Raw genomic sequence first — 25,750 nt, 5'->3', positions numbered from 1 at the left:
CAGTGAAGCTCCATCTAGTCCAGCCTCCTGTCTCACACAGTGGCCAACCGGTTCCCCTGGAGGGACAACAACAGGGCAGAGAGGCTGAGGCCTTCCCCTGAGAAGAACATCAGAAGAGTCCTGCTGGATCAGACCAGGGATGGTCCATCTAGTCCAGCATCCCATCTCACACAGTGGCCAGCCAGTTTCTCTGGAGGGCCAACAACAGGGCAGAGAGGCCAAGGCCTTCCCCTCAGAAGAACATCATCAGAGCCCTGCTGGGTCAAATCAGTAGTCCATCTCTCTGCAGCCTCTACATAGCAATCCAGACTTCCTCTGTGGTCTCCCATCCAAGTACCAACCAGGACCGACGCTGTTTGGGTTCTGGGATCTGACAAACCTGGACTATCCAGCTCAGGGCTCAGGAAGTAATTATTCATATATATTTTCTTTGAGGACACTCCTGATCTTTGAGGATGCTTATGTACCTTCAGCCTATATGCCCGTCTCTTGGAGGCTCACCGGCTGTTCGTGAGAGTGGAGTTTCCATGCTCTTACAGTTGCTGAAACTCTTATATTCCAACTACGGAAAGATAAATATCCACCTCCTGTAATCCGATGGATTGAGGATTTTACAACCTTAGAAACATTTGCGCATAAAGAATACAGGCAGTGGTGCACAGACATATTTTGAGATATTTGGAAACCTTTTATATTTTGGGAGGGACGGTGGCTTAGTGGTAGAGTGTCTGCTTGGTAAGCAGAAGGTCCCAGGTTCAATCCCCAGCATCTCCAACTAAAAAGGGTCCAGGCAAAAATAGGTGTGAAAAACCTCAGCTTGAGACCCTGGAGAGCCGCTGCCAGTCTGAGTAGACAAGACTGACTTTGATGGACCGAGGTCTGGTTCAGTAGAAGGCAGCTTCATATGTTCATATGATAGGAGAGGGACGGTAGCTCAGTGGTAGAGCATCTGCATGGTAAGCAGAAGGTCCCAGATTCAATCCCCGGCATCTCCAACTAAAAAGGGCCCAGGCAAGTAGGCATGAAAAACCTCAGCTTGAGACCCTGGAGAGCTCCTGCCAGTCTGAGTAGACAATACTGATTTGGGGAGGGATGGTGGCTCAGTGCAGAGCATCTGCTTGGTAAGCAGAAGGTCCCAGGTTCAATCCCGGCATCTCTAACTAAAAAGGGTTCGGGCAAATAGGCGTGAAAAACCTCAGCTTGAGACCCTGGAGAGCCGCTGCCAGTCTGAGTAGACAAGACTGACTTTGATGGATCGAGGGTCTGATTCAGTATAAGGCAGCTCCATGTGTTCATGTGTTCAAAGGCTTATCAAGTTGACTTGCATTGTTGCTTTTTCTCATGTTTTAATTTTGTTCTGTTTTGGGGATTTGATTTATCTTAAACATTTTAAAAAGAAATAAAGGTCGGGCTGGGCAAGAGGGCACTGGCGGAGTTTCTGCACACAGATGACCTCTTCCAAGAGTTTTCACTATGCTCTGCTGCTTTCAGATGACATCCTGTGGCCGGAAGGGGAAGAGGCACTTCCTGCGGATGCTCAGGACCTCATTTCCTGCCTCTTGCAGACCAGCCCTCTTCTCCGTCTGGGTGCAGGTGAGGACTAATGCCGTCAGGTGAGCTACTGCAGGAAATGGCCCTGCTAGGAACTCCCTAGTTTTCTGTTTCTGTAATTTTGGAACACGGGACTCCAAACTATTGACAGACTTTGGGTTTGATAAGGTCAGGCCTCGGATTCAGCAGGAGCTCACAGGAGCCCAGCTCCTGAACCTTTCTGAGGGTTCCCCCTCCTCCTGCCCATCTTGTCCATTGAATACTAGGTGCAGCTGCATAACAATCCCTGGATGAGCTCCAACACCTATTTTTCTACAAAACAATCCCTGGATAAGGTCATAAGAACACAAGAAGCCCTGGTGGATCAGACCAATGGTCCAGCATCCTGTCTCACACAATGGCCAACCGGTTCCTCTGGAGGGCCAACAACAGGGCAGAGAGGCTGAGGCCTTCCACTGAGAACATCAGAAGAGCCGGCCGGGTCAGACCAGGGAGGGTCCATCTAGTCCAGCATCCTGTCTCACACAGTGGCACCCAGTTGCTCTGGAGGGCCAATGAGAGGGCAGAAAGGCCGAGGCCTTCCCTGAGAAGAACATCAGAAGAGCCCTGCTGGGTCAGACCAGGGAGGGTCCATATAGTCCAGCCCCCTGTCTCACACCATGGCACCCGGTTGCTCTGGAGGGCCAATGAGAGGGCAGAGGCTGAGGCCTTCCCCTGAGAAGAACATCAGAAGAGCCCTGCTGGGTCAGACCCATGAGGGTCATTCTAGCCCAGCCTCCTGTCTCACACAGAGACCAACCAGTTCCTCTGTGGGACCAACAACAGGGCAGAGAGGCCAAGGTCTTCCTCTCATAAGAACCTAAGAAGAGAACTCTGCAGGATCAGACCAGTAGTCCATCTGGTCCAGCGTCCTCTCTTGGACAGTGGTCAACCAGTTCCTCTGGAGGGCCAACAACAGGGCAGAGAGGCCGAGGCCTTCCCTGGATGTTGCCTCCTTACTCTGGGATTCAGAAGCTGACTGCTTCTGAATGTGCAGGTTCCCCTCAGTCACCAGGGCTAGTAGGTACTAACAGACGTCTCCTCCATGAATCTATCTAATCCCTTTTTAACCTTGTGGCCATCACTACATCCTCTGGTGGCAAATTCTGCAAGTTAACCCCACTCTGTGGACAGGAGTCTTTCTTTTTGCCTGCCCTGGGCCTCCTGCCCATCAGCTTCGTGGGCTGCCCTCAAGTTCCCGTCTTTTGGGAGAGGACGAAAAGGTCCTTGTAAGCCTTTCCCATTTTCACTGTTTAGGAGCTGAAGCACCTAGGGTTGCCAACTCCCCTGTGGCCTTTGGCAACTGACGTCATTACGCCAGCAGCATTGCGTGCGGGACACTCTAGGAACGTCCTGGGGGAACTCTATGGTTTCCCCAGACACTCTAGCAATTTGGGAGGGAAAACTCTACGGTGCCACGTGGTTTTCATGTGGTACCAATAGTTTTCGTCCCAAATTACTAGAGCGTCCAGGAAAACCATAGAGTTTTCCTTGAGTGGCCAGCGCACGATGTCGCTGGCACGATGACGTCACTTCCAAGTGACATCATCGCTCTGGCGATGTCAGGGGAGGATCCCCCCGCCAGCCCAATGTGGCCCACTCATTTGCACACCCTTTGCGGTATAATCTGGCCCTCAGTCATCACCCTCCTTTCCCCCCTGTTTTCTTTGTGATGGTTTCCCAGAGAGGACAGGAGTGTCGATTGTTTTGCAGGCGGGGCTTACGAAGTCAAGCAGCACTCCTTCTTCAAAGACCTGGACTGGAACGGACTGCTGAGGCAGAAAGCGGAGTTCATCCCCCACCTGGAGTCCGAGGAAGACACCAGCTACTTTGACAGCAAGTATCTCGCAAGAGTCACCAGGCTGGCCTGCTGAGGGAATAGAAATGGGAGCCTTGAAGCACCTTAGAATCCTAGAGTTGGAAGGGACCTCCAGGGTCGTCTAGTCCAACCCTCTGCACGATGCAGGAAACCCACAAATACCTCCCCCTAAATTCACAGAATCCTCTGTTGCTGTCAGATGGCCATCCAGCCTCTGTTGAAAAACCTCCAAGGAAGGAGAGCCCACCACCTCCCGAGGAGGAAGCCTGTTCCACTGAGGAATTTAATAACTACACCAAACTGGCTCTCATAAGCCCACTGGCTCTGATAAGCCCACTCTTTCCCTGACCCATTGGGGGTCTTTCGAGGTTCCTCTTCCGGTCATGACACCCAAAACCTCAGTAAACTCCACCAGTTTCTTCTCTTTCGCAGCCCGTTCCGACCGCTACCACCACATCAACTCCTATGACGAAGACGACACAACTGAAGACGAGCCAGTGGAGATCCGGCAATTCTCGTCTTGCTCCCCCCGGTTCAGCAAGGTGGAGTCCTCATTTCCTGCAGTTCATTTAATTGCGTTGTTTAGTTGTGTGAGCTAGAGGAGCGGGGGAGGCACAAAAGATGAGCCGGGAAGTCCCCACTTCCGATTTCACTTCCCTGCGGAAGCTGCCATTCTTTTGTCCCTGCTGGTCTGCAGCAGAAGAGCCAGATTCGAATTCAGCAATGCATTAGAAATCAGCAAGACCTTGGGAGTGTCCAGGGGTGCAATTTTAGCAGGTGGGGCTGAGAGAGCTCTGACAGAAGCTGCCCTTTCAAGGACAATTCCTGAGAGAGCTATGGCTGACCCAAGGCCATTCCAGCAGCTGCAAGTGGAGGAGTGGGGAATCAAACCCGGTTCTCCCTGATAAGAGTCCGCACATTTCATAGAATCATGGAATAGAATCATAGAGTTGGAAGGGATCTCCAGGGTCATCTAGTCCAGCCCGCTGCACAATGCAGGAAACCTACAAATACCTTCCCCAAATTCCCAGGGTCTTCATCACCTTTACATATTACAGGGGTGGCCAACGGTAGCTCTCCAGATTTTTTTTTTTGCCTACAACTCCCATCAGCCCCAGCCATTGGCCATGCTGGCTGGGGCTGATGGGAGTTGTAGGTAAAAGACATCTGGAGAGCTACCGTTGGCCACCCCTGACATATTAGACCACACACCCCTGATGTAGCCAATCCTCCAAGAGCTTACAAGGCTCTTTTGTGTAAGCTCTTGGAGGATTGGCTATATCAGGGGGTGTGGCCTAATATGCAAAGGAGCTCCTGCTAGAATTTCACCCCTGGGAGTGTCAGCTTTTGAGAGTCAAAGCTCCCTGTGTCAGATAGGGGAAGAGCAACATTCAAACCCCAAGAGCAACTCAGAAACTCACAAGATGTCTTTATTTAGATAGGTTGGCTCTGCTTTTCTTCCCAGTGGGAATCCAAGGCTACTTACAGCATCATTCTCCTCTGTTTTATCCTCACAACGACCCTGTGAGGTAGGTTAAGGCTGAAAGGGAGTGACTGGCCCGAGGGGATTTGAACCCAGGTTTTGCAGAACCTTGTCCAGCACTCTGACCACTCTACCACTCTGACCACTCTACCCCAGGTCAACTACTCTGAGAATACAAAGATAGGTGCATTTGCGCAGATGAATGGGCAGCGGGGTGAAGGGGACCGTTGTGCCTCGAGTTATAATTCTTGCAAGGAGGTACTTGTGTCATCTGGAATTTTTGTTTCAGGCATCTGTAGTATCTTTGAAGATAGTTTCAGAGGGTAGCTCTGAATTCAAAGTACTGAATTTAACCTACAAAGGCCTTCTTGGCTTGGGACCGTTAACCTGTTGGAGTGCCCCTCGCGCTTCAGTCTACCCGGACACTGTGCTCAACCTCTGGGGCATTCATTCCGAGTGTCAACCCCTCAAGACGCTTGGAGGGTAGCAACAAGGGGAAGAAGGGCCTTTTCAGTGGTGGCCCACATCTTTGAAACAACTCCCTCACCGCTATGGCCTGCCTGGTGCCAAATTTATCATCTTTTTAGTGCCAGGTTAAAACAACCCTCTTTATAAAGGCCTTTTACAGGGGTGGCCAAACTTGTTTAATGAAAGAGCTACGCAGAACAGATGTCAGATGTTTAAGAGTAAATGCCAAATGTCTCTTGCTTCCTTCTTCCTTAAGACCGAGTGCTAACGTTTTAATCAAGTTTTCCTTGAAATAAAAAAAAAATCTTTAATTGTGTTTGTGTCCTGGAGAAGGCAATGGCAAACCACCCTGTAGAAAGTCTGCCGTGAAAACGTGGAAGCAACATCGCTCCAGAGTAGGAAACAACTGGTGCTTGCACAGGGGACCTTTTCCTTTCCTTTCCTTTCCTTTCCTTTCCTTTCCTTTCCTTTCCTTTCCTTTCCTTTCCTTTCCTTTCCTTTCCTTTCCTTTCCTTTCCTTTCCTTTCCTTTCCTTTCCTATCCTTTCCTTTTCTTTCCTTTCCTTTCCTGTCTTCCTTCCTGCCTGCCTTCCTTCCTTCCTGCCTGCCTGCCTTCCTTCCTTCCTTCCTTCCTGCCTGCCTTCCTTCTTTCCTGCACAGAGTGTTAAAGCTGCAGTACTGCAGTCTGAGCCCTCTGCTCACGACCTGAGTTCGATCCCCAGCGGAAGCTGGGTTTTCAGGTAGCCGGCTCGAGGTTGACTCAGCCTTCCATCCTTTCGAGGTCGGTCAAATGAGTCCCCAACTTGCTGGGGGGGAAAGCGTAGAGGACTGGGGAAGGCAATTGCAAACCACCCCGTAAAAAGTCTGCTGTGAAAACTTTGTGAAAGTAACGTCACCCCAGAGTCGGAAACGACTGGTGCTTGCACAGGGGACCTTTCCTTTCCTTTATATAGTTTATATATCTGCTACCTGTGTTGTGAGCCACCCTGAGCCTGCTTTGTGGGAGGGCGGGATATAAATAAAAAGTATTATTATTATTATTATTATTATTATTATTATTATTATTACTATTATTATTATTACTATTACTATACTATTATTATTATTATTATTATTATTACCTGGCATTATATTTCATGACACATGGCTTGGGCCCAACCAGGTCTCATTTGTGTCAGATCGGCCCTCATAACGAATGAGTTCGACACCTCTGGTATAAGCTTTCAAACAGCATCAAAGCTTTTTTTTGTTGTCTGTCCTAGAATCCTAGAGTTGGAAGGGGCCACAGAGACCATCTAGTCCCACCCCCTGCTCCATGCAGGATCAGCCTAAAGCATCTCTGACAAATACCGTAATCATCCAGCTATGTTTTGAAGACTGCCAATGAAAGGGAGCTCATACAATTTGATGAACAAACGCGATTGCCCCTTGGGGTGGGGGGAGCCATCTATCTCCATTATAGTCTTTTTCATTCCTTATTATAAGAGTACACCTTCCTAGGCAGCTGGCTCCATCTCTGAACTACTCTGACAGTAAACATTTTTTTTCCTAATATCCAGCCGGTACCTTTCTGCTTGTAGTTTGAGCCCCATCGCTTTGGGTCCTATCCTCAGCTGCCAAGTGGAACGGCTCCTTCCCCTCCTCTAAATGACGGCCTTTCGGATATTGAAAGAGAGTAATTCTGTCCCCCCTCGACCTCCTCTTCTCCAGACTGACGTTCCCAAGGCCCTCAGCCTTTCCTCAGAGGGTCCTTCCTCCAAGCCCTTGATCCTCCTCCTTGCTCGTTGCTCTCTTCTGCAACCGCTCGATTTTGTCTGCATCTTTTTTGAAGTGAGGCCTTTGATTCTCAAAAGCTCATACCCCGACATGACCACCTTTGGGGTCTCTAAGGTGCTCCTCGTCTCAAATCATAGTATCTTTTGGTTGACCTTCTGGCTTGACAGGTCAAGACATGACCTGAACACAATGCGACACATCCCTTATCTGACGCCTTCCTTGAGTCTTTTGTTAACTGTCCTGCCTCTAGGTGTACAGCAGCATGGAGCATCTGTCCCAGCACGAACAGAAGACTCCCGGGGTCACCGAAGCGGGACCAGAGCAACAAACACAAAGACGAGAAGATGGGGAAACGGGAGAGTTTGGGCAGCTTCACGCTTCGAGACAAGAGCTGGCGCACAAACTCTCCGAGATGTGAGTCCTGTTTGGTTGACTCCTGCAGCTGTAGCCTTTCCCTCCTCCCCCCAGATCTGAAGGAAACCCCATGATTGGGAGAATTGGGGGACCAGGGCATTGGGGCTCCTGTCTTTTGATGAAGAGGTAAAAGCGAGGGGCTTCTAGGATGTTCAGGGGATCTACTCACACCTTCTGTCCCTCAGAGATTCTTAGTCGTCGTTGAAGGCAAGGAAGTCATTTCACACACCCGTGGGGGGGGTTATCAGTGTCAGGGTGCAGTCACACGTGCTAAATAATGCCGTTTCAACCCATTTCCGAAAGTGGATTTTGCCATTTCGCATAGCAGAATCCCGTTGGAAAGTGCCTTGAAAGCTGATTGAAAGTGCATTATTTAGTGTACATGTAAAAGGTATATTGCCCTGTGGCGCAGAGTGGTAAAGCTGCATTACTGCAGTCCGAGCCCAGTCACGACCTGAGTTCGATCCTGGCAGAAGCTAGGTAGCCGGCTCCAGGTTGACTCGGCCTTCCATCCTTCCAAGGTCGGTCAAATGAGTGCCTAGCTTGCTGGGGGGAAGGTGTAGATGTCTGGGGAAGGCAATGGCAAACCACCCGGTAAAAAGTCTGCCGAGAAAACATCATGAAGGCAACGTCACCCCAGAGTCGGAAACGACTGGTGCTTGCACAGGGGACTACCTTTTTTTTTTACCTTAAAAGGTAAAGGTAAAGATAGCCCCCTGTGCAAGCACCGAGTCGTTACTGACCCAGGGGGTGACATCATATCATGACGTTTCTTGGCAGACTTTTTACGGGGCGGTTTGCCATTGCCTTCCCCAGTCGTCTACGTTGCACCCCTAATGGATTTTAAAAAGATTTTTAAATGAATTCTTTCAATCTCAAAACTCCAATTAATTCGTCATCTCGCTAATCCAGTAAATCAGTTAAATCCACGTTTAAAGAAATTTGGATATTATGAAAACCTCAGAGCTTTGTTCATATACTGAAGGAAATGTGAGATTATACAGTTTGATGAACAAAAGCGATTGCCCCTTGGGGGATGGGGTAGCCATCTATCTCCATTATAGTCTTTTTCATTCCTTATTATAAGAGTACATTGGGTGGAGAAAAACATCAAAGATAGCTCCCGTTTAAAAATTTGTGCAGAACCTGTAGCTCAAGAGCCCCCAACCTTTTTTGAGTCTGTGAGCACCTTTGGAATTCCCTCAGATGGATGGAGTTAGCCACAAAATGGTTCCTGCAGAAGGCAGTGCCTGCCACAAAATGGCTGCCTCAGCTTGCCTTCCATCACACGGTCAAGATTGTTGTGCTGTGGCGGCAGCCGGTCAAATTTCCATTGACTGGTCAGAAGTCTTGCTGGGCAGAGCTCCACCTGACTCTGCCTAGTTTCCAAAAACACTGAGAGCCAGTTTGGTGTAGTGGTTAAGTGCGCGGGGTTTGATTCCCCACTCCTCCACTTGCAGCTGCTGGAATGGCCTTGGGTCAGCCATAGCTCTGGCAGAGCTGTCGTTGAAAGGGGAGCAGCTTCTGGGAGAGCCCTTTCAGCCCCACCTACCTCACAGGGTGTCTGTTGTGGGGAAGGAAGATAAAGGAGATTGTGAGCCGCTCTGAGATTCGGAGTGGAGGGCGGGATATAAATCCAATATCTTCATCTTTTTCTACTTCTGCTTTGCAGGTGCCTGGAAAGGTGTTGTGGAGCACCATGGTATAAAGTCACTGTGTTGGGACCCATGCTGTGGTTGATTTAGAGATGCCAACCTATGGGAGGGGTGGGGGTGGGCTGGGGATCCCCCAGAATTCCAGCTCCTCTCCAGACTACAGAGATCAGTTCCCCTGGAGAAAATGGATAATAAAAGGAAATCTCCGGAAACAACGTAACTTTCACAAAACAGTGTACAAATATATTTATACACTGAATTGTACAATATATTTGTACACTGAATTTGTACACTGAATTGAACAAAAAGAACAGAACACTGAGTATACAGTACGAATAATGTCCCCACAAAGTCTTTCCACAGCCTGAAAGTCGGCTTCTTCTGATAGACACAGGGGTGGGCAAAATCCTTTGAACTCAGCGTTCAACTCCAATTGGCATGGAGAAAGTAAGGAGGAACCGCTTATTGCAGGACTCCTCACAATTTTGACAGAATATACTTCATCAGCTTCCTTCTCTGGACGTTATGCGGAGCCTTAACTAAATGTTCTTTGCACATGGATTAATGCATGCTCTTCTACAGGCTGATGAAGTATATTCAGAAGGAGGCTGATGAAGTACATTGCACTAAATATATTTGTACACCGTTTTGTGAAAGTTAGTGGCCCCGTGGCACAGAGTGGTAAAGCAGCAGTACTGCAGTACTGTGATCTGAACTCTCTGCTTACACCTGAGTTCTATCCCAGCGAAAGCTGGTTTAGGTAGCCGGCCCAAGGTTGACACAGCCTTCCATCCTTCTGAGGTCGGTAAAATGAGGACCCAGCTTGCTGGGGCGAAAGCGTAGATGACTGGGGAAGGCAATGGCAAACCACCCTGTCAAAAATCTGCCGTGAAAACGTTGTGAAAGCAACGTCACCCCAGAGTCGGAAACGACTGGTGCTTGCACAGGGGACCTTTCCTTTCCTTTCCTTTTATTGAACAAGAGCCCCATGGTGCAGAGTGTTGAAGCTGCAGTACTGCAGTCCTAAGCTCTGCTCACGACCTGAGTTCTATTCCAGTGAAAGCTGGTTCAGGTAGCCAGCTCCAGGTTGACTCAGCCTTCCATCCTTCCGAGGTCGGTCAAATGAGTCTCCAGCTTGCTGGGGGGAAAGCGTAGATGACTGGGGAAGGCAATGGTAAACCACCCTGTAAAAAGTCTGCCGTGAAAACATGAAAGCAACGTCAGCCAATAGTCGGAAACGACTGGTGCTTGCACAGGGGACCTTTCCTTTTCCCTTTCCTTGTGAAAGTTACGTTGTTTCCAGTGATTTCCTTTTATTATCCATGGAGTACACTTTTCAAGTTTTGTTTATCACCCCTGGAGAAAATTGCTGCTTTGGAGGGGGGGGACTCTGTGGCCTTGTTCCCCCCAGAGGCTCCTGTCCTCAGGAGTTTCCCAACCTGTATCTGACACCCCTAAGTTGATTAGGCTTCAGATCTCCCTCAGACCCATTGTGTGGCTACGCCACAATGAACAAAGCGTCACATTAAGTCCCGGCCAAGTTTTTTACTCCGGTTCTAACCTCCAGGAGGCTGCTGAGGCCTAACCAGCATGCTTGCTTCTGTCTTGCAGGAAGCGCCTCTCAGCCTCCGAGTCGTCCTACACAGAGAGCGATTCCAGCCCCACCTTGGGGGCGCGCCGGCGTTTCTCGGCCCTGATGGACACCAACCGTTTTGCTGTGCCGCTGGAAGCCGATGGCGAGACACTGGCCAAGGGGCCCGCGAAGGCTCTCGCAGAAAACGGGGCTGCGGGGGCTGCTCCACAGGCTGAAAGCAAAGAGAACAAGGACGGAGCGGCGGCCGAGGCAGGGCAGTGCCCAGCTGCTGGAGAGGTTGAGGCAGGTGAGCAGTGCCGAAGGTCAGGCGGGAGAGCCTCTTGTGAGAAGTGGTCACTCTGGTAGGTTAAGGGAGCGACTTGTCAAAGGCTATCGTGAGATAGGTGTGCAATATCTGAACTGTGGTCATACTTGCTACCACAGGGGAGGGACGGTGGCTCAGTGGTAGAGCATCTGCTTGGTAAGCAGAAGGTCCCAGGTTCAATCCCCGGCATCTCCAGTTAAAAAGGACCAGGCAGGAGGTAATGAGAAAGACCATGACCTGAGACCCTGGCTCAGTGGCAGAGCCTCCGCTTGGCATGCAGAAGTCCCAGGTTCAATTCCCGCCATCTCCAGTTAGAAGGACCAGGCAGGAGGTGATGGGAAAGACCCTGACCTTAGACCCTGGTTCAGTGGTAGAGCCTCTGCTTGGCACGCAGAAGCTCCCAGGTTCAATCCCTGGCATCTCCAGTTAAAAGGACCAGGCAGGAGGTGATGGGAAAGACCCTGACCTTAGACCCTGGCTCAGTGGTAGAGCCTCTGCTTGGCATGCAGAATGTCCCAGGTTCAATCCCCGGCATCTCCAGTTAAAAAGACCAGGCAGGAGGGGATGGGAAAGACCTTGACCTGAGACCCTGGCTCAGTGGCAGAGCCTCTGCTTGGTAAGCAGAAGGTCCCAGGTTCAATCCCCGGCATCTCCAGTCGAAAGGACCAGGCAGGAGGTGATGGGAAAGACCTTGACCTGAAACCCTGGCTCAGTGGCAGAGCCTCTGCTTGGCATGCAGAAGGTCCCAGGTTCAGTCCCCGGCATCTCCAGTTGAATGGACCAGGCAGGAGGTGATGGGAAAGACCTTGACCTGAAACCCTGGCTCAGTGGCAGAGCCTCTGCTTGGTAAGCAGAAGGTCCCAGGTTCAATCCCCGGCATCCCCAACTAAAAAGGCTTCAGGCAAAAATAGGCGTGAAAAACCTCCACTTGAGACCCTGAAGAGCCGCTGCCAGTCTGAGAAGACAATATTGACTTTGAAGGACCGAGGGTCTGATTCAGTATAAGGCAGCTTCATATGTTCAAAGGCAGCATATGTATGTATTCTTTTCCCAAGTCCACAGGATTCCTTCTATCCCTTCTGTCTCTTCTATGGGGAAGACGCATTTTGGCCCAGAAGGAAACTTTGTGGCATTTGGGGAGAGGGAGAAGACGCAGGGTGAAATTCTAGGAGTTCCTTTCCATATTAGGCCACACGCCCCTGATGTAACCAATCCTCCAAGAGCTTACAGGGCTCTTCTTACAGGGCCTACTGTAAGCTCCAGGAGGATTAGCTACATCAGGGAGGTGTGGCCTAATATGCAAAGGCCAAAAAAAGCCATGCTGAGTATACAAGACTAACCTTGATGGACCAAGGGTCTGATTCAGTATAAGCAGGGGTGGAATTCTAGAAGGAGCTCCTTTGTATATTAGGCCACACACCCCTGATGTAGCCAATCCTCCAAGAGTTTACAAGGCTTTTTTTTTTTGCAAGCTCTTGGAGGATTGGCTACATCGGGGTGGGGGGTGGCTTAATATGCAAAGGAACTCCTACTAGAATTCCACCCCTGAATACAGCCAAAGGCATTTAGGCATCTGCAGAAAGATCCCGACTTCTCCGGTTGCATTTTTGATGTTATTGTAAATCTCAAGCCGACATTTGGCCGTAAAGGCTGTTTTATTACGCAATAATTAAACCGTTGCTGGTAGGTGCAGAGCAGCTCTTGCTTCAGCTGCCAGGAAATTATAATTTCCCAGCACTTGGAGCGGCAAATTTGTGTTGCCTGGAAGATATACACTTGGAGCGGCAAATTTGTGTTGCCTGGAAGATGGCACACATCTCCGTGTGCCACATCCCTTGCAGTTGAGCTCTGTGCAATGTGGTTGACTCAGTGTCAGACGTAACGATTGGATACAGGCCCGGGCAAGAAACATTTTGGTGCGCGAGGCAGGAAATTAAAATATTGGTGTCATCCTCATGAATCGGTGCAATGTCTGATCTTTTCAGTGGTCCTTCTGCAGGAGACCTTCCCAGTAGATGCGATGCCCCATGGGTCAGTTCTCTCTGCCTCTCATTTGGGGCCACTGTTTGTGTTGCCTGGAGTCTACCACGCTGGGGCGGCTGCTTCCTTTTACTTTGTGCTTTGTTTGTAGTTGACTGGAGGGTTCCCCTGGCGTGCTGCAGAATATTCGCCGAGCCTTCCAAAACGAAACAAGGGGTGGAGCTCTCTCCAGTAACACCCAGTCGTTTTACTAACTGCTTTCTTTCCCAGGTTGTTTTTTTTTTTCCGGAGGGGGGGGCGGAGAGGAGAGATTTTTTTTTCAGAGAGAGACCTTTTTTCAGACAGCCAGTTTGGTGTAGTAGTTAAGTGTGCGGACTCTTATCCGGGAGAACCGGGTTTGATTCCCCATTCCTCCACTTGCACCTGCTGGAATGGCCTTGGGTCAGCCATAGCTCTGGCAGAGGTTGTCCTTGAAAGGGCAGCTGCTGGGAGAGCCCTCTCCAGCCCCAGCCACCTCACAGGGTGTCTATTGTGGGGGGGGGGAAGGTAAAGGAGATTGTGAGCCACTCTGAGACTCTTCGGAGTGGAGGGCGGGATATAAATCCAATATCTTCTTCTTCTTCCATAGCTCTGGCAGAGGTTGTCCTTGAAAGGGCAGCTGCTGTGAGAGCCTTCTCAGCCCCACCCACCTCACAGGGTGTCTGTTTTGGGGGGAGAGGAAGGTAAAGGAGACTGTGAGCCACACTGATACTCTGAGATTTGGAGTGGAGGACGGGATATAAATCCAATATCATCTTCTTCTTCTTTGAAGGTTGTGAATCCTCCCCTCCCCACCTTCGTCATAGGAGTGCACATTTCTCCTTTAAAAAGAGAAAGGAAGTGGCTCTAAAACTCCCTCCCTTCCATTCCTTACGGTTGGGATTTGTGTGCCGCTGGCATGAGACTGGGTTTGGAAGAGGTGCTGTCGTGCTAAGAATAAAACAGAGGTGTTGGGTTGGTGGAAGTTCCTTGATAAAGCCCTGAGAAAATGTTGTCAGCGGGTGCTCTGTCCCCCTGCTGCTGCACTCTGCTGTCAACAGACACCCGCGTACCGATAGCCAGCCCTTCTGTTAGACCCTCCGTTCAGCTCTTGGATGGCCTGTGTAACTTCCCTGCCTCACAATTCACAGCTGTAGATGCTCAAAGGCTCGAAGAAATCACAAGATCTTTAAGCGGGCTGCCGCTGTTTCTGTGTTCTACGTTTGTGGAAACATCTGAAGCGTGAGGCTGTCTTCACGTTTTGTCAGGAGCGTTGTGGCTGCAGACGTCTCGAAATTCCTAAAATACACCAGACGTGTCTGACAACGCAGTCTCGTACAGCGGAGCTCTGATCTCAGGGGAACGGAGGGCCTGGCAGTCGGGATCCCGTGCTTGCGGCACGCAGCACTCCGGCAGATAGCATTACTACCCCTATGCTTCCCGCATAGTATTTTTGGAAGACATGGGATGGAGAAGGGGTCCCACGACACCCTACAAGGTGGCTCGTATGACTAAGAAGGTATGGGGTAGAAATCTCCTTGGCATGGTTGAACCTGGCAGCCCGAACAAACCAGCCGTGTGGCTTTGATCCTGCAGCAACCCAAGTTACCCCAAAGCTGCTCCATCTGATCCTTGGACTTGGATCACCAGTCATGAGGACTGGTAGCTTGGCATTAGCGATATCAGATGTGTGCAGCACTTTGGGCGTGCAAAGCGCTAGGTAGCCGTTCTCTTTTCCCCTTTCCCCTCTATTCCTGTGCTGTTCTTAAGCAAACCAGGATTTAAACGCAGGGTCTGCGGTCTCCTGCCTGGGGTCCACTCAATGCCTCTCATATCCTGCATTTTATATCGAGAAGGTTACGGCCGGGTCAATTTCTCCTGAAAAGTGGGGACATCTACCAGCCGTTTGGGGAAAAAAGGGGAGCGTGGGGCAGAGACTCAAGATCTCTGAGGGGTGGGCAGTGCCTGAGGTGGAGCCCCCAGGGGTCCCTGAAGGGTGGTCCTGTGGTGCAGGGCTGGCGTCATCATCCCTCTCTCTCCACTCCCCAATAGGCGATAAATCAAAAGCGGGTGAGCTGCAGCCCCCAAAGGAGCTGGACCCATCAGCCCCCAAAGCTACCAATGACTTGGTGCTGCGTCGGGCCCGGCACCAGCAGCTCTCAGGGGACTCTACGGCTGAGAAGCGCAGTCCCCGCACTGGGGGCAAGGTCATCAAATCCGCCTCAGCTACTGCGTTGTCCGTCATTATCCCCACAGGTACGGCCCTCCTCCTCTTGCCCCTCCTGCACACCCACCCCCAGACCAGCCAGCAGGCATAGCACTGTCTCATCATGCTTCAAGCCTGGCCCCTTTTCCGGTGCCCACAAACCACCACCCTCCAGCGGCACCACACTCCTCCCCGGAAAGACTATCCTACCGACACTCTTCTGACCCCTTCTTTCTCCACAGTATCCTTCCCGTGTTTCACCCACCTTGCACAGAACTATACCCTCTCCACCTGACCAGCCAGTTTCAAGGGGACACTCTGATGAAGACTGTCCAGCCCCCACAGAGGCCATTTGTCCCCATTCCCCGCGCAGGCTGTTTCCCTCCCACAAACAAATCTCCTAGCGGATCCATGGCTTATTTCCCCGCATGCTGCACCCATCCTCCGCTATAAGTCACATAGCTGCTGGGGCTATGTGTATTCTGCAATAAAGACCCTGCTGCTGGGAAAGTGGGATTCCGCAATCCGCATAAATTATGCAGGCGATGCGTATTTGCACGATATCTTTTTTGTTTTTGCATGACTGTTCTGCAGATTCTGCTGTTTCGCATAATTTGTTCTGCTTCTGCTATTTGTGGGGAAGGGAAGGAGCTAAACAGGAAACTCAAAGGTTCCCCATTCAGCAGTTCCCTCTGGCTTCTGGGATTTCACCTGCTATTGTCCCTACAAGATTATCTTCAGCACCATAAGGACTAGAATCTTGTTTTTCATTTTACATGAAATGTGAGATTCTCGAGAAGCCAAATTTTGTGTGTCATTCTGTGGCTTAGAATTGCTGCATGTATGTGGCCCTGACAGTTGGCCCTCTGTGACCAGGAGTTAATGCTGTGTGCTTAAAAACTATGCTTAGATGGGTCATACTGAGGGATCATAGCTGGGTACCATTTTCCCTGTCTAACTCAAAACATATCCCAGGCATTATTTGCCTTCGGGACAACAGGAAGAGCTTATTTCTGCCTTACTAACCCAGCCTGAAGTATTGCTCTCAAAGCCTCAGGCCCACCTCCCTCATTTTACCCTCAAACGAGCCCTCGCTGCTTTAGGGTATTGACCCACTCCTTTGCTGCACACAGGAGCTGGGAAATTACTAAGTTATCCAACTTCAGAAGCCTCCCCTAGGCTAGCTGTAGAGACCAAAGAGCAACAGTGGTCTAGAGCAAGGCAGGCTGGGAGACTGGAATCTTGGGTTCTGTTGTCCATTTGGGGAGGCCAGAGGTGCTACTGACTCCCCGCTAGCCTTGTCCTGGTCTCATGCTTCTCTTCTCCGTGGGGCTTCCGTCCGATTTCTCTCAGGCTGCCCTGGGGCTGCAACTCGCTCTGCCTCTTTTCCACAGCAAGCAAGATCCTCTGAAAACTGGTTTCTGCTTGCCACGGGAAAGAGGCAGAGTGAGTTGCAGCCCCAGGGCAGCTTGTGTGAAATCAGATGGAAGTGCCATAGAGAAGAGAAGTGCGAGACCAGGACAAGGCTAGTGGGGAATTGGTCTCTTTATGCCATACAGCTGCGGAGGCCTTTCTGCTTACCCTTTGTCCTTCTCTCCCAACAGTGGAACAGCACAGCAGCTCCCCCCTGGCCAGCCCCATGTCCCCCCGGTCACTCTCCTCTAACCCATCCTCCCGAGATTCTTCACCATCACGAGACTATTCACCAGCAGTCACCAGCTTGCGCTCACCCATCACCATCCAGCGCTCCGGGAAGAAATATGGTTTCACACTGCGCGCCATCCGAGTGTACATGGGGGACAGTGATGTCTACAGTGTGCATCACATTGTCTGGGTAAGTATGCCTGGTAAAAGAGGCTTCAGAAGGCTTTTGTATCTGGTTAGAGAAGAGCTTCAGGACTGGCTTGCTCCTAAATTAAACACTTAAGCGGCACTGAGAGCATTTTGCTATCAAAACACAGAAGGCTTTTGCATCTGGTTAGAGAAGAGGTTCAGTAATGGCTTGTTCCTATTATAAATATAATGTAGAGAGCATTTAGCCACCAAAATCCAGAAGGCCTTTGCTTCCGGTTAGAGAAGAGGTTCAGGAATGGCTTGATCCTAATATAAATATAATGCAGAGAGCATTTTGCCAGCAAAATCCAGCAGACTTTTGTAGAAGAGGCTTGCTCCTAATGGAAAGAGCTTTGGGAATGGCTTGCTCCTTGTAGAAATATAATGCAGAAAGCATTTAGTCAGCAAAATCCAGAAGGCGTTTGCATCCGGTTAGAGAAGAGGTTCAGGAATGGTTTGATCCTATTATAATTATAATGCAGAGAGCATTTAGCCACCAAAATCCAGAAGGCCTTTGCATCCGGTTAGAGAAGAGGTTCAGGAATGGCTTGATCCTATTATAAATATAATGCAGAGAGCATTTAGCCACCAAAATTCAGAAGGCCTTTGCATTCGGTTAGAGAAGAGGTTCAGGAATGGCTTGATCCTATTATAAATATAATGCAGAGAGCATTTTGCCAGCAAAATCCAGAAGACTTTTGTAGAAGAGGCTTGCTCCTAATAGAAAGAGCTTCAGGAATGGCTTGCTCCTTATAGAAATATAATGCAGAGAGCATTTAGTCAGCGAAATCCAGAAGGCTTTTGCATCCGGTTAGAGAAGAGGTTCAGGAATGGCTTGATCCTATTATAAATATAATGCAGAGAGCATTTAGCCACCAAAATCCAGAAGGCCTTTGCATCCGGTTAAAGAAGAGGTTCAGGAATGGCTTTCTCCTAATATAAATATAATGCAGAGAGCATTTTGCCAGCAAAATCCAGAAGACTTTTGTAGAAGAGGCTTGCTCCTAATAGAAAGAGCTTCAGGAATGGCTTGCTCCTAACAGAAATATAATGCAGAGAGCATTTAGTCAGCGAAATCCAGAAGGCGTTTGCATCTGGTTAGAGAAGAGGTTCAGGAATGGCTTGATCCTATTATAAATATAATGCAGAGAGCATTTAGCCACCAAAATCCAGAAGGCCTTTGCATCCAGTTAGAGAAGAGGTTCAGGAATGGGTTGATCCTAATATAAATATAATGCAGAGAGCATTTTGCCAGCAAAATCCAGAAGACTTTTGTAGAAGAGGCTTGCTCCTAATAGAAAGAGCTTCAGGAATGGCTTGCTGCTTATAGAAATATAATGCAGATAGCATTTTGCCAGCACAATCCAGCACATCTGGATAGAGAAGAGGTTCGAGGCTGGCATGCTCCTAATATAAATAAGCTGTATTGGGAGGATGAGAGATTTTGAAGAAAATAAAGTGGTCGCAGAGAGCATTTGTACCAGCCAAATTCAGGAGGCTTTTGCATCTGTTTAGAGAAGAGGTTAAGGCCTGGCTTGTTCCCAGTATCAATACTGAATCATAACAAGAGGCTGATAACTTTGAAAGAAATAGGAATACTCCCGAGGAAGACTTTTGACGAAATGAGCCTACATCCAGGTGCTCGTTGGATAGACTTTTCTTTGTAATATTGTAAAGTTGTACTTCTTTTATAAGGTGTACAAAAGATTTATATGACGCCTAAGAAAAGTTTTACTAAATGTTGTTAGCCAGTATATCACCGTGCTTGGGTTTTTAAAAAGAATTTCCTGGTACAAGAGCCCACCAGGGAGGCAGCACTCGGCAAAGCAAGGGCGCTGAGGGTCTGTGCAGGTCAGGATCCAGCTTTACAATCAGCTCCGTGTCTTTTCCCGGCAGCACGTGGAGGAAGGGGGTCCAGCTCACGAGGCAGGTCTGTGTGCAGGAGACCTTATCACCCACGTCAATGGCGAGCCAGTGCATGGGCTGGTGCACACTGAAGTTGTCGAACTCATCCTGAAGGTATGTGCCACTTGGGTGGGCTTCTCCCGGTCTGCCACAGACACTTCCCCGGTCTGCCGCTGATAGTTGTCAGAATATATTGGTAAAATTTTCAGTGTAATTTATGAAATCGGGGGGGGGGGGGGGGGCGGCTGGAAACCCCACTACCATCAAAACTTGATATAATGAATACAGAATGCTCATTAAAAGGCTTTATCGGAATTCCATTCAAGCTCTAAGTTCAAAACCTTAAGTTCGTGATAATTCTTTCACACACATTGTGTGGCTCTCGATGCTCCCGCTGCCCCATCAGCCAACTTGGAGAAGGTGTTTCTCTCTTTAAATTACTTTCCAAGCCAAGCCAGCTGGCAGCTTGGAGAATGTGTTTAAAGTTGCTTCCTCTCCTTTCCATCTCTCTCCTCCTTCCCATCTATTGTCCTTCCTTCCTTCCTTCCTTCCTTCCTTCCTTCCTTCCTTCCTTCCTTCCTTCCTTCCTTCCTTCCTTCCTTCCTTCCTTCCTTCCTTCCTTCCTTCCCTCCCTCTTTCCCTTCCTTCCTTCCTTCCTCCCTCCCTCCCTTCCTTTCTTCCTTCCTGCCCTCCCTCCCTCCCTTCCTTCCTTCCTCCCTCCCTCCCTCCTTCCATTCCTTCCTCCCTCCCTCCCTCCCTTCCTCCCTCCCTTCCTTCCTTCCCTCCCTCTTTCCCTTCCTTCCTTCCTCCCTCCCTTCCTTTCTTCCTTCCCGCCCTCCCTCCCTTCCTTCCTCCCTCCCTCCCTTCCTTCCCTCCCTCTTTCCCTTCCTTCCTTCCTTCCATCCTTCCTCCCTCCCTCCCTCCCTTTCTTTCTTCCTCTCTCCCTCCCTCCCTCCCTTCCTTCCTTCCTTCCTTCCTTCCTTCCTTCCTTCCTTCCTTCCCTCCCTCCCTTTCTTTCTTCCTCCCTCCCTCCCTTCCTTCCTTCCTTCCTTCCCTCCTTCCCTCCCTTCCTTCCCTCCCTCCCTCCCTCCCTCCCTTTCTTTCTTCCTCCCTCCCTCCCTCCCTCCCTCCCTCCCTTCCTTCCTTCCTTCCTTCCTTCCTTCCTTCCTTCCTTCCTTCCTTCCTTCCTGTCTTGTGGCTCTCAGACATCTGAAGTTTATTCTATGTGGCTCTTAAGTCAAGTAAGTTTGGCCACCCCTGATCTAGAGGACAGGTAAGAACAGAAAGAATCAGCTTTGGGAGAAGTTCCATACCAAAAGACCTTCAGTCCAGAGGGACACATCAAGAGCTTCAGTCACAACTATTTATGAACTTGTGCATATCTTTGTTTGCACAGCTGGGGATCACGGGGCGTTGGCTCTCCCTTCGAATAGCAGTCTGCTCTAGGAATGAGATTTGTGGAGCGGCCCCTTTAACTAATGAGTGGCATTCCTTGAAGCCAAGATCTGCAAATGAGAAAAATAGATCAGATTGTTACCGGGGTCATTTGTTATTGTATGGAATTGTGTATATAGTTACGAGTGTTCTTTGTGAATAAGACAGCGTATCTTTATAGACCTACTATATATTCAATACAGTGTTTCCACTTTCCCTTTTACCAGGGGCTTGAGAGGGACTGAATGTCACTTGAATGGAATTCTGAGAAAGTCTTTTAACAAGTATTCTGTATTAGTTATATCCAGGGGTGGAATTCTAGCAGGAGCTCCTTTGCATTTTAGGCCACACCCCCTGATGTAGCCAATCCTCCGAGAGCTTACAAGGCTCTTTTTTGTAAGCTCTTGGAGGATTGGCTACATCAGGGGTGTGTGGCCTAATATGCAAAGGAGCTCCTGCTAGTATTCCACCCCTGATTATATTGTGTATTGTGCCAATTGTGTACCGAGTTCATTACAAGGTGCTGGTTATTACCTTTAAAGCCCTATATGGCCGAGGACCTGCCTACCTTAGGGACCGTCTCTCTCCATATGTTAGAACATAAGAACATAAGAGAAGCCATGTTGGATCAGGCCAATGGCCCCTCCAGTCCAACACTCTGTGTCACACAGTGGCAAAAAATATATATATATAGACACACACTGTGGCTAATAGCCACTGATGGACCTGTGCTCCATATTTTTATCTAAACCCCTCTTGAAGGTGGCTATATTTGTGGCCACCACCACCTCCTGTGGCAGTGAATTCCACATGTTGGGTGAAGAAGTACTTCCTTTTATCCGTTTTAACCTGGCTGCTCAGCAATTTCATCGAATGCCCACGAGTTCTTGTATTGTGAGAAAGGGAGAAAAGTACTTCTTTCTCTACTTTCTCCATCCCATGCATTATCTTGTAAACCCCTATCATGTCATCCCGCAGTCGACGTTTCTCCAAGCTAAAGAGCCCCAAGCGTTTCAACCTTTCTTCATAGGAAAAGTGTTCCAGCCCTTTAATCATTCTAGTTGCCCTTTTCTGAACTTTCTCCAATGCTATAATATCCTTTTTGAGGTGCAGCGACCAGAACTGCACACAGTACTCCAAATGAGACCGCACCATCGATTTATACAGGGGCATTATGATACCGGCTGATTTGTTTTCAATTCCCTTCCTAATAATTCCCAGCATGGCATTGGCCTTTTTTATTGCAAACGCACACTGTTTTGACATTTTCAGAGAGTTATTTACCACAACCCCAAGATCTCTCTCTTGGTCAGTCTCTGCCAGTTCATACCCCATCAACTTGTATTGGTAGCTGGGATTCTTGGCCCCAATGTGCATTACTTTGCACTTGGCCACATTGTTCCCCAGAGAGCACTGTGATCTAGTTCGCAAAACCTTCTGAAAATCCCTGGGCCAAGGAAGGCCAAGCTAAAAACAACACGGGAGCAGGCCTTTTCGATAATGGCTCCCCAATGGTGGAACCAGCTACCGGAGGAGGTGCGGGCCCTGCGGGATCTTGACCAGTTCCGTAGGGCTTGTAAAACCGCCCTCTTCCAACTTGGCTTCTAAGGTGGAATCTTGTAATGATATCCAGCCATCTTTATTTATATATGTACTGAAACTGTAGCACCATTAATTTATACCGGTTTTAAATTATTTACTTAATTTAAATTCATGAATTTGTATTTTAACTGTATTTTATTGTTATATCATGGTATATGTATCATGTCTTGTAAGCCGCCCTGAGCCTGCCTTGGCGGGGAGGGCGGGATATAAATAAAAATGTATTATTATTATTATTATTATTATTATTATTATTATTATTATTATTATTATTATTATTATTATATCAAATTTTGTGTTTTAAGCAATTTATTGATAACATATGGTTACAGTATCTAATTATATTCTTGCTATCTCTAACCCATATGATATTTTCAATCCCCCCCTCCCTCCTATCAAATTTTGACAGGCAGTTGTTGGTCGGCTATCGGCTGGGCCCGTCAGACTTCTGCTTCATTCTCACAGCTCTCTTCTTTCCCCTTCCCCTAGAGCGGGAATAAGGTGATGGTGACCACCACCCCTTTTGAGAACACCTCCATCCGGATTGGCCCGGCTCGCAAGAGCAGCTACAAATCCAAGATGGCTCGGAGGAACAAGAGAAGCACCACCAAAGAAGGCCAGGAGAGGTGAGAAGGGCAAAAGGGAGGTGGGACCACGGCTCAGAGGTGGAGCACTGACTCAGCATGCCAAAGATGCCGGGTTCAAATCCTGGCATCTCCAGTTAAAAGGACCAGGTGATGGGAGAGGCCCTGGAGAGAGAGCTAGTTTGGTGTAGTGGTGAAGTGTGCGGACTCTTACCTGGGAGAACCGGGTTGGATTCCCCACTCCTCCACTTGCACCTGCTGGAATGGCCTTGGGTCAGCCATAGCTCTGGCAGAGGTTGTTCATGAAAGGGCAGCTGCTGGGAGAGCCCTCTCAGCCCCACTCACCTCACAGGGTGTCTGTTGTGGGGGGAGAAGATATAGGAGATTGTAAGCCGCTCTGAGTCTCTAATTCAGAGAGAAGGGCGGGGTATAAATCTGCAATTCTTCTTCTTCTTCTTCTGCCAGTCAGAGCAGGCAATACCGGCATGGATGGACCCTGATGGTCTGATTAAATACCAGGCAGCTTCATCTGCGTTCAAGGGGAGAACATAGCGTTGCTAAGCTTGACTCTGGGAGCTTCGCGGGTGGAGCCAGGGGCAAGGTTGCGACAAGCATGTCTGAACTCCAAAGGGAGTGGGCAGAAGGGGGCGTTCCTCTTGCGGAGCAAAGTGTGCTTGGAGAACAACTGCCATCTGTCAGCAAAGGGTTCATTGAAGTTTCAAAATAATCAGACTCGTCTTTGTTCTAAGACTAAGCTTCATTTATTGATTACAACAATGTTACTCTCTACATGGATTCATTGAAACTGATAACGAAAAGCTTGAACCATTGGCATTTATGTATACACTTTATGTATACATAAAGTCTTTGGCCTTTAAATCATTTCTCATAATAAAACTACAGTTGTCCCTGCGAGCAATCCATTCCCATGCCTGCTTATCTGGTACCGGGGATGTAGGCACTCTCCCCCCCGGTGATGTCCTTGCTTTGCTTAGGAGGCGCCAGGGAGGCGATCTTAGCGTTTTGCACTTCAAAGGTCTGTACTGGCCTTTGGAGTTTTGGCACCTTCCATTCCCACCCTTCTGCTTTCTCTCGCAGGGCCCAGGGTTAGTAGCACAATGTTTTATTCAGTCATGGGGTTAGTAGGCATAGAATAAGCGTGATTAATAAGCATCAATAACTTCAATGAAGCACGACCTGACACCATCAAGTTAACATTCCTCCTTCCTCCTCTCCCTTCTCTCGCAGCAAAAAGCGCAGCTCCTTGTTCCGCAAGATCACCAAGCAGTCAAACCTGCTGCACACCAGCCGCAGCTTGTCATCGCTGAACCGTTCGCTGTCCTCCAGCGACAGCCTGCCCGGCTCGCCCACCCATGGCTTGGGTGCCCGGTCACCCACTCAGAGCCTGCGTTCCACCCCGGACTCTGCCTACCTAGGTAGAGACCCTGGGTTGGTGGGAAGCAGCAGAGGGCGGTCTGCTCCCATGAAGAGGAAGAACAACACTCTTCTTTATTTTTATTTCAGGTGCTTCTTCGCAGAGCAGCTCCCCCGCCTCCAGCACCCCGAACTCACCGGCCACCTCGTCCCACCACATGCGCCCCAGCACTCTGCACGGCCTGTCCCCAAAGCTGCACCGCCAGTATCGCTCCGCTCGCTGCAAGTCGGCTGGGAATATACCCCTTTCCCCTCTGGCACACACTCCCTCCCCCACGCAGTCCTCGCCGCCACCCCTGCCCGGCCACACTGTGGGCAGCTCCAACACGACCCAGAGCTTCCCAGCCAAGCTGCACTCGTCACCGCCGGTGGTGCGACCCCCGTCCGAAGAGTGCCGAACCCCCTCGCTCCCCTCTCCTGAAGCGGGTGCAGTCAGCGGAGAAGCTCGGCTCCCCGCTCGGCTCTGAGAAGAAAGTGGTGGTGCGGAAGCACAGCCTGGAGGTGGTGCACTCAGAATACCGCAAAGACTTCTACGGTGAGCCTGGCCTCCACAGCCTGGCCGAGTCAGACGGTGAGAGCCCCAGCGAGTCTGGAGCTCCAAAGCCCCTGGCCACCAGGCGCCTTGGCCGGCAGGAATCCCCATTGAGTTTTGGAGCAGCCGACGGGGAGGTCGCCGCAGAGACTGGCGTCAAAACCAGGGGGCCAGAATCTCTTCTCGGAGACTGCAGGAGAAGCCAAGCTGTGCAAACCGAGGAGGCATTTGCAGGAGCCAATCGGGCCCTGGCTAAAGCCCTCAGCCCTGTGCAGGAGCATGAGCAAGGCAGGAAGGGCAGTGCCGAGGCAGAGGTGGCCCCACGGGGGCCAGTCCCCATTGTGTTGGAGCCCAAGAAGAGCCAAGAGCCCGGTCCCTTAAGCAAACCGGCTCCAGAGCTCTCCCAAGACAAGGCCGGGTCGCCCAAGGAAAAGTGGATCTTGGAGGTGGTGGAGGAGCACACCACGCTGGGGACCTGTGCCAAGACCCCCAGTTGCCTGTGCCCAGAGGGGACCAAGAACGGACTGAAGCGAGCCTCGTCGGAGGCGAAGGCCAAGCGGGGCAAAGAAGAGGTGCCTGTGTTGGGGTCAGGGGGCAAGTGCGCAGGAGATGCCCCCCGGCCCTCGCCTCCTACACTGGAAAAAAAGGGGGCAGCACACTGAAGGATCAGGAAGTTGCCTTTCTCTGTCCTGGCCGCCAGGACCACACCCCCTAGAACATCTTCCTAGTTTTTGCCTTCCAGCTTGGTGCTGGTAGGGAAGCGAGGAGCCGCATTGAAGGGGCCCGGTCAGGTCCTACTTGTACATATGACAACCCACCCCACACACACCCCTCCCCCTCGCCATCTCCCTGTGAATGGCATGTCCTGTGTTAGGCCTTGTAAAGTACCTATACATATCTCTCTCTATATATATTATATTATATTATTTATATAAATATATATAAATATATATATACGAGCAAGACTATGCTATACATGAAAAGGTTAATACTGTGATCACTCCCCAGCCCTCTCCAAACTCATGTTTCAGGTTACTCCTTCGAGTCTGTATAATGAAAGGGGGTGGATCCATAGCGGAAGGATATTAAGAACTTGGAAGTCCTATAGAAAACCTAAGGT

The 25,750-nt window shown here is 49.8% G+C and overlaps 1 protein-coding gene across 1 annotated transcript in view; it reads left to right on the top strand.

The window, feature by feature from the left end:
- The window catches only part of LOC132581429 (microtubule-associated serine/threonine-protein kinase 1-like), a 109,421-nt gene extending 84,085 nt beyond the window's left edge, over nt 1-25,336 (top strand). Inside the window, 13 exon segments of the mRNA XM_060252671.1 lie at nt 1,492-1,593; nt 3,304-3,426; nt 3,842-3,951; nt 7,386-7,442; nt 7,444-7,553; nt 10,816-11,084; nt 15,153-15,356; nt 16,911-17,140; nt 19,036-19,158; nt 22,570-22,706; nt 23,913-24,100; nt 24,189-24,475; nt 24,477-25,336. Of these exon segments, the coding sequence (XP_060108654.1) occupies nt 1,492-1,593; nt 3,304-3,426; nt 3,842-3,951; nt 7,386-7,442; nt 7,444-7,553; nt 10,816-11,084; nt 15,153-15,356; nt 16,911-17,140; nt 19,036-19,158; nt 22,570-22,706; nt 23,913-24,100; nt 24,189-24,475; nt 24,477-25,292 (2,756 nt within the window). The 3' untranslated portion in view covers nt 25,293-25,336.
- Nucleotides 25,337-25,750: the final 414 nt, after the last annotated feature.

Source organism: Heteronotia binoei, chromosome 13 (assembly GCF_032191835.1).
Source record: "Heteronotia binoei isolate CCM8104 ecotype False Entrance Well chromosome 13, APGP_CSIRO_Hbin_v1, whole genome shotgun sequence".
Taxonomy (NCBI): Eukaryota; Metazoa; Chordata; class Lepidosauria; order Squamata; family Gekkonidae; genus Heteronotia; species Heteronotia binoei.
Note: the sequence above shows the minus strand (reverse complement) of the source record. Positions and strands in the feature narration are given on the sequence as shown.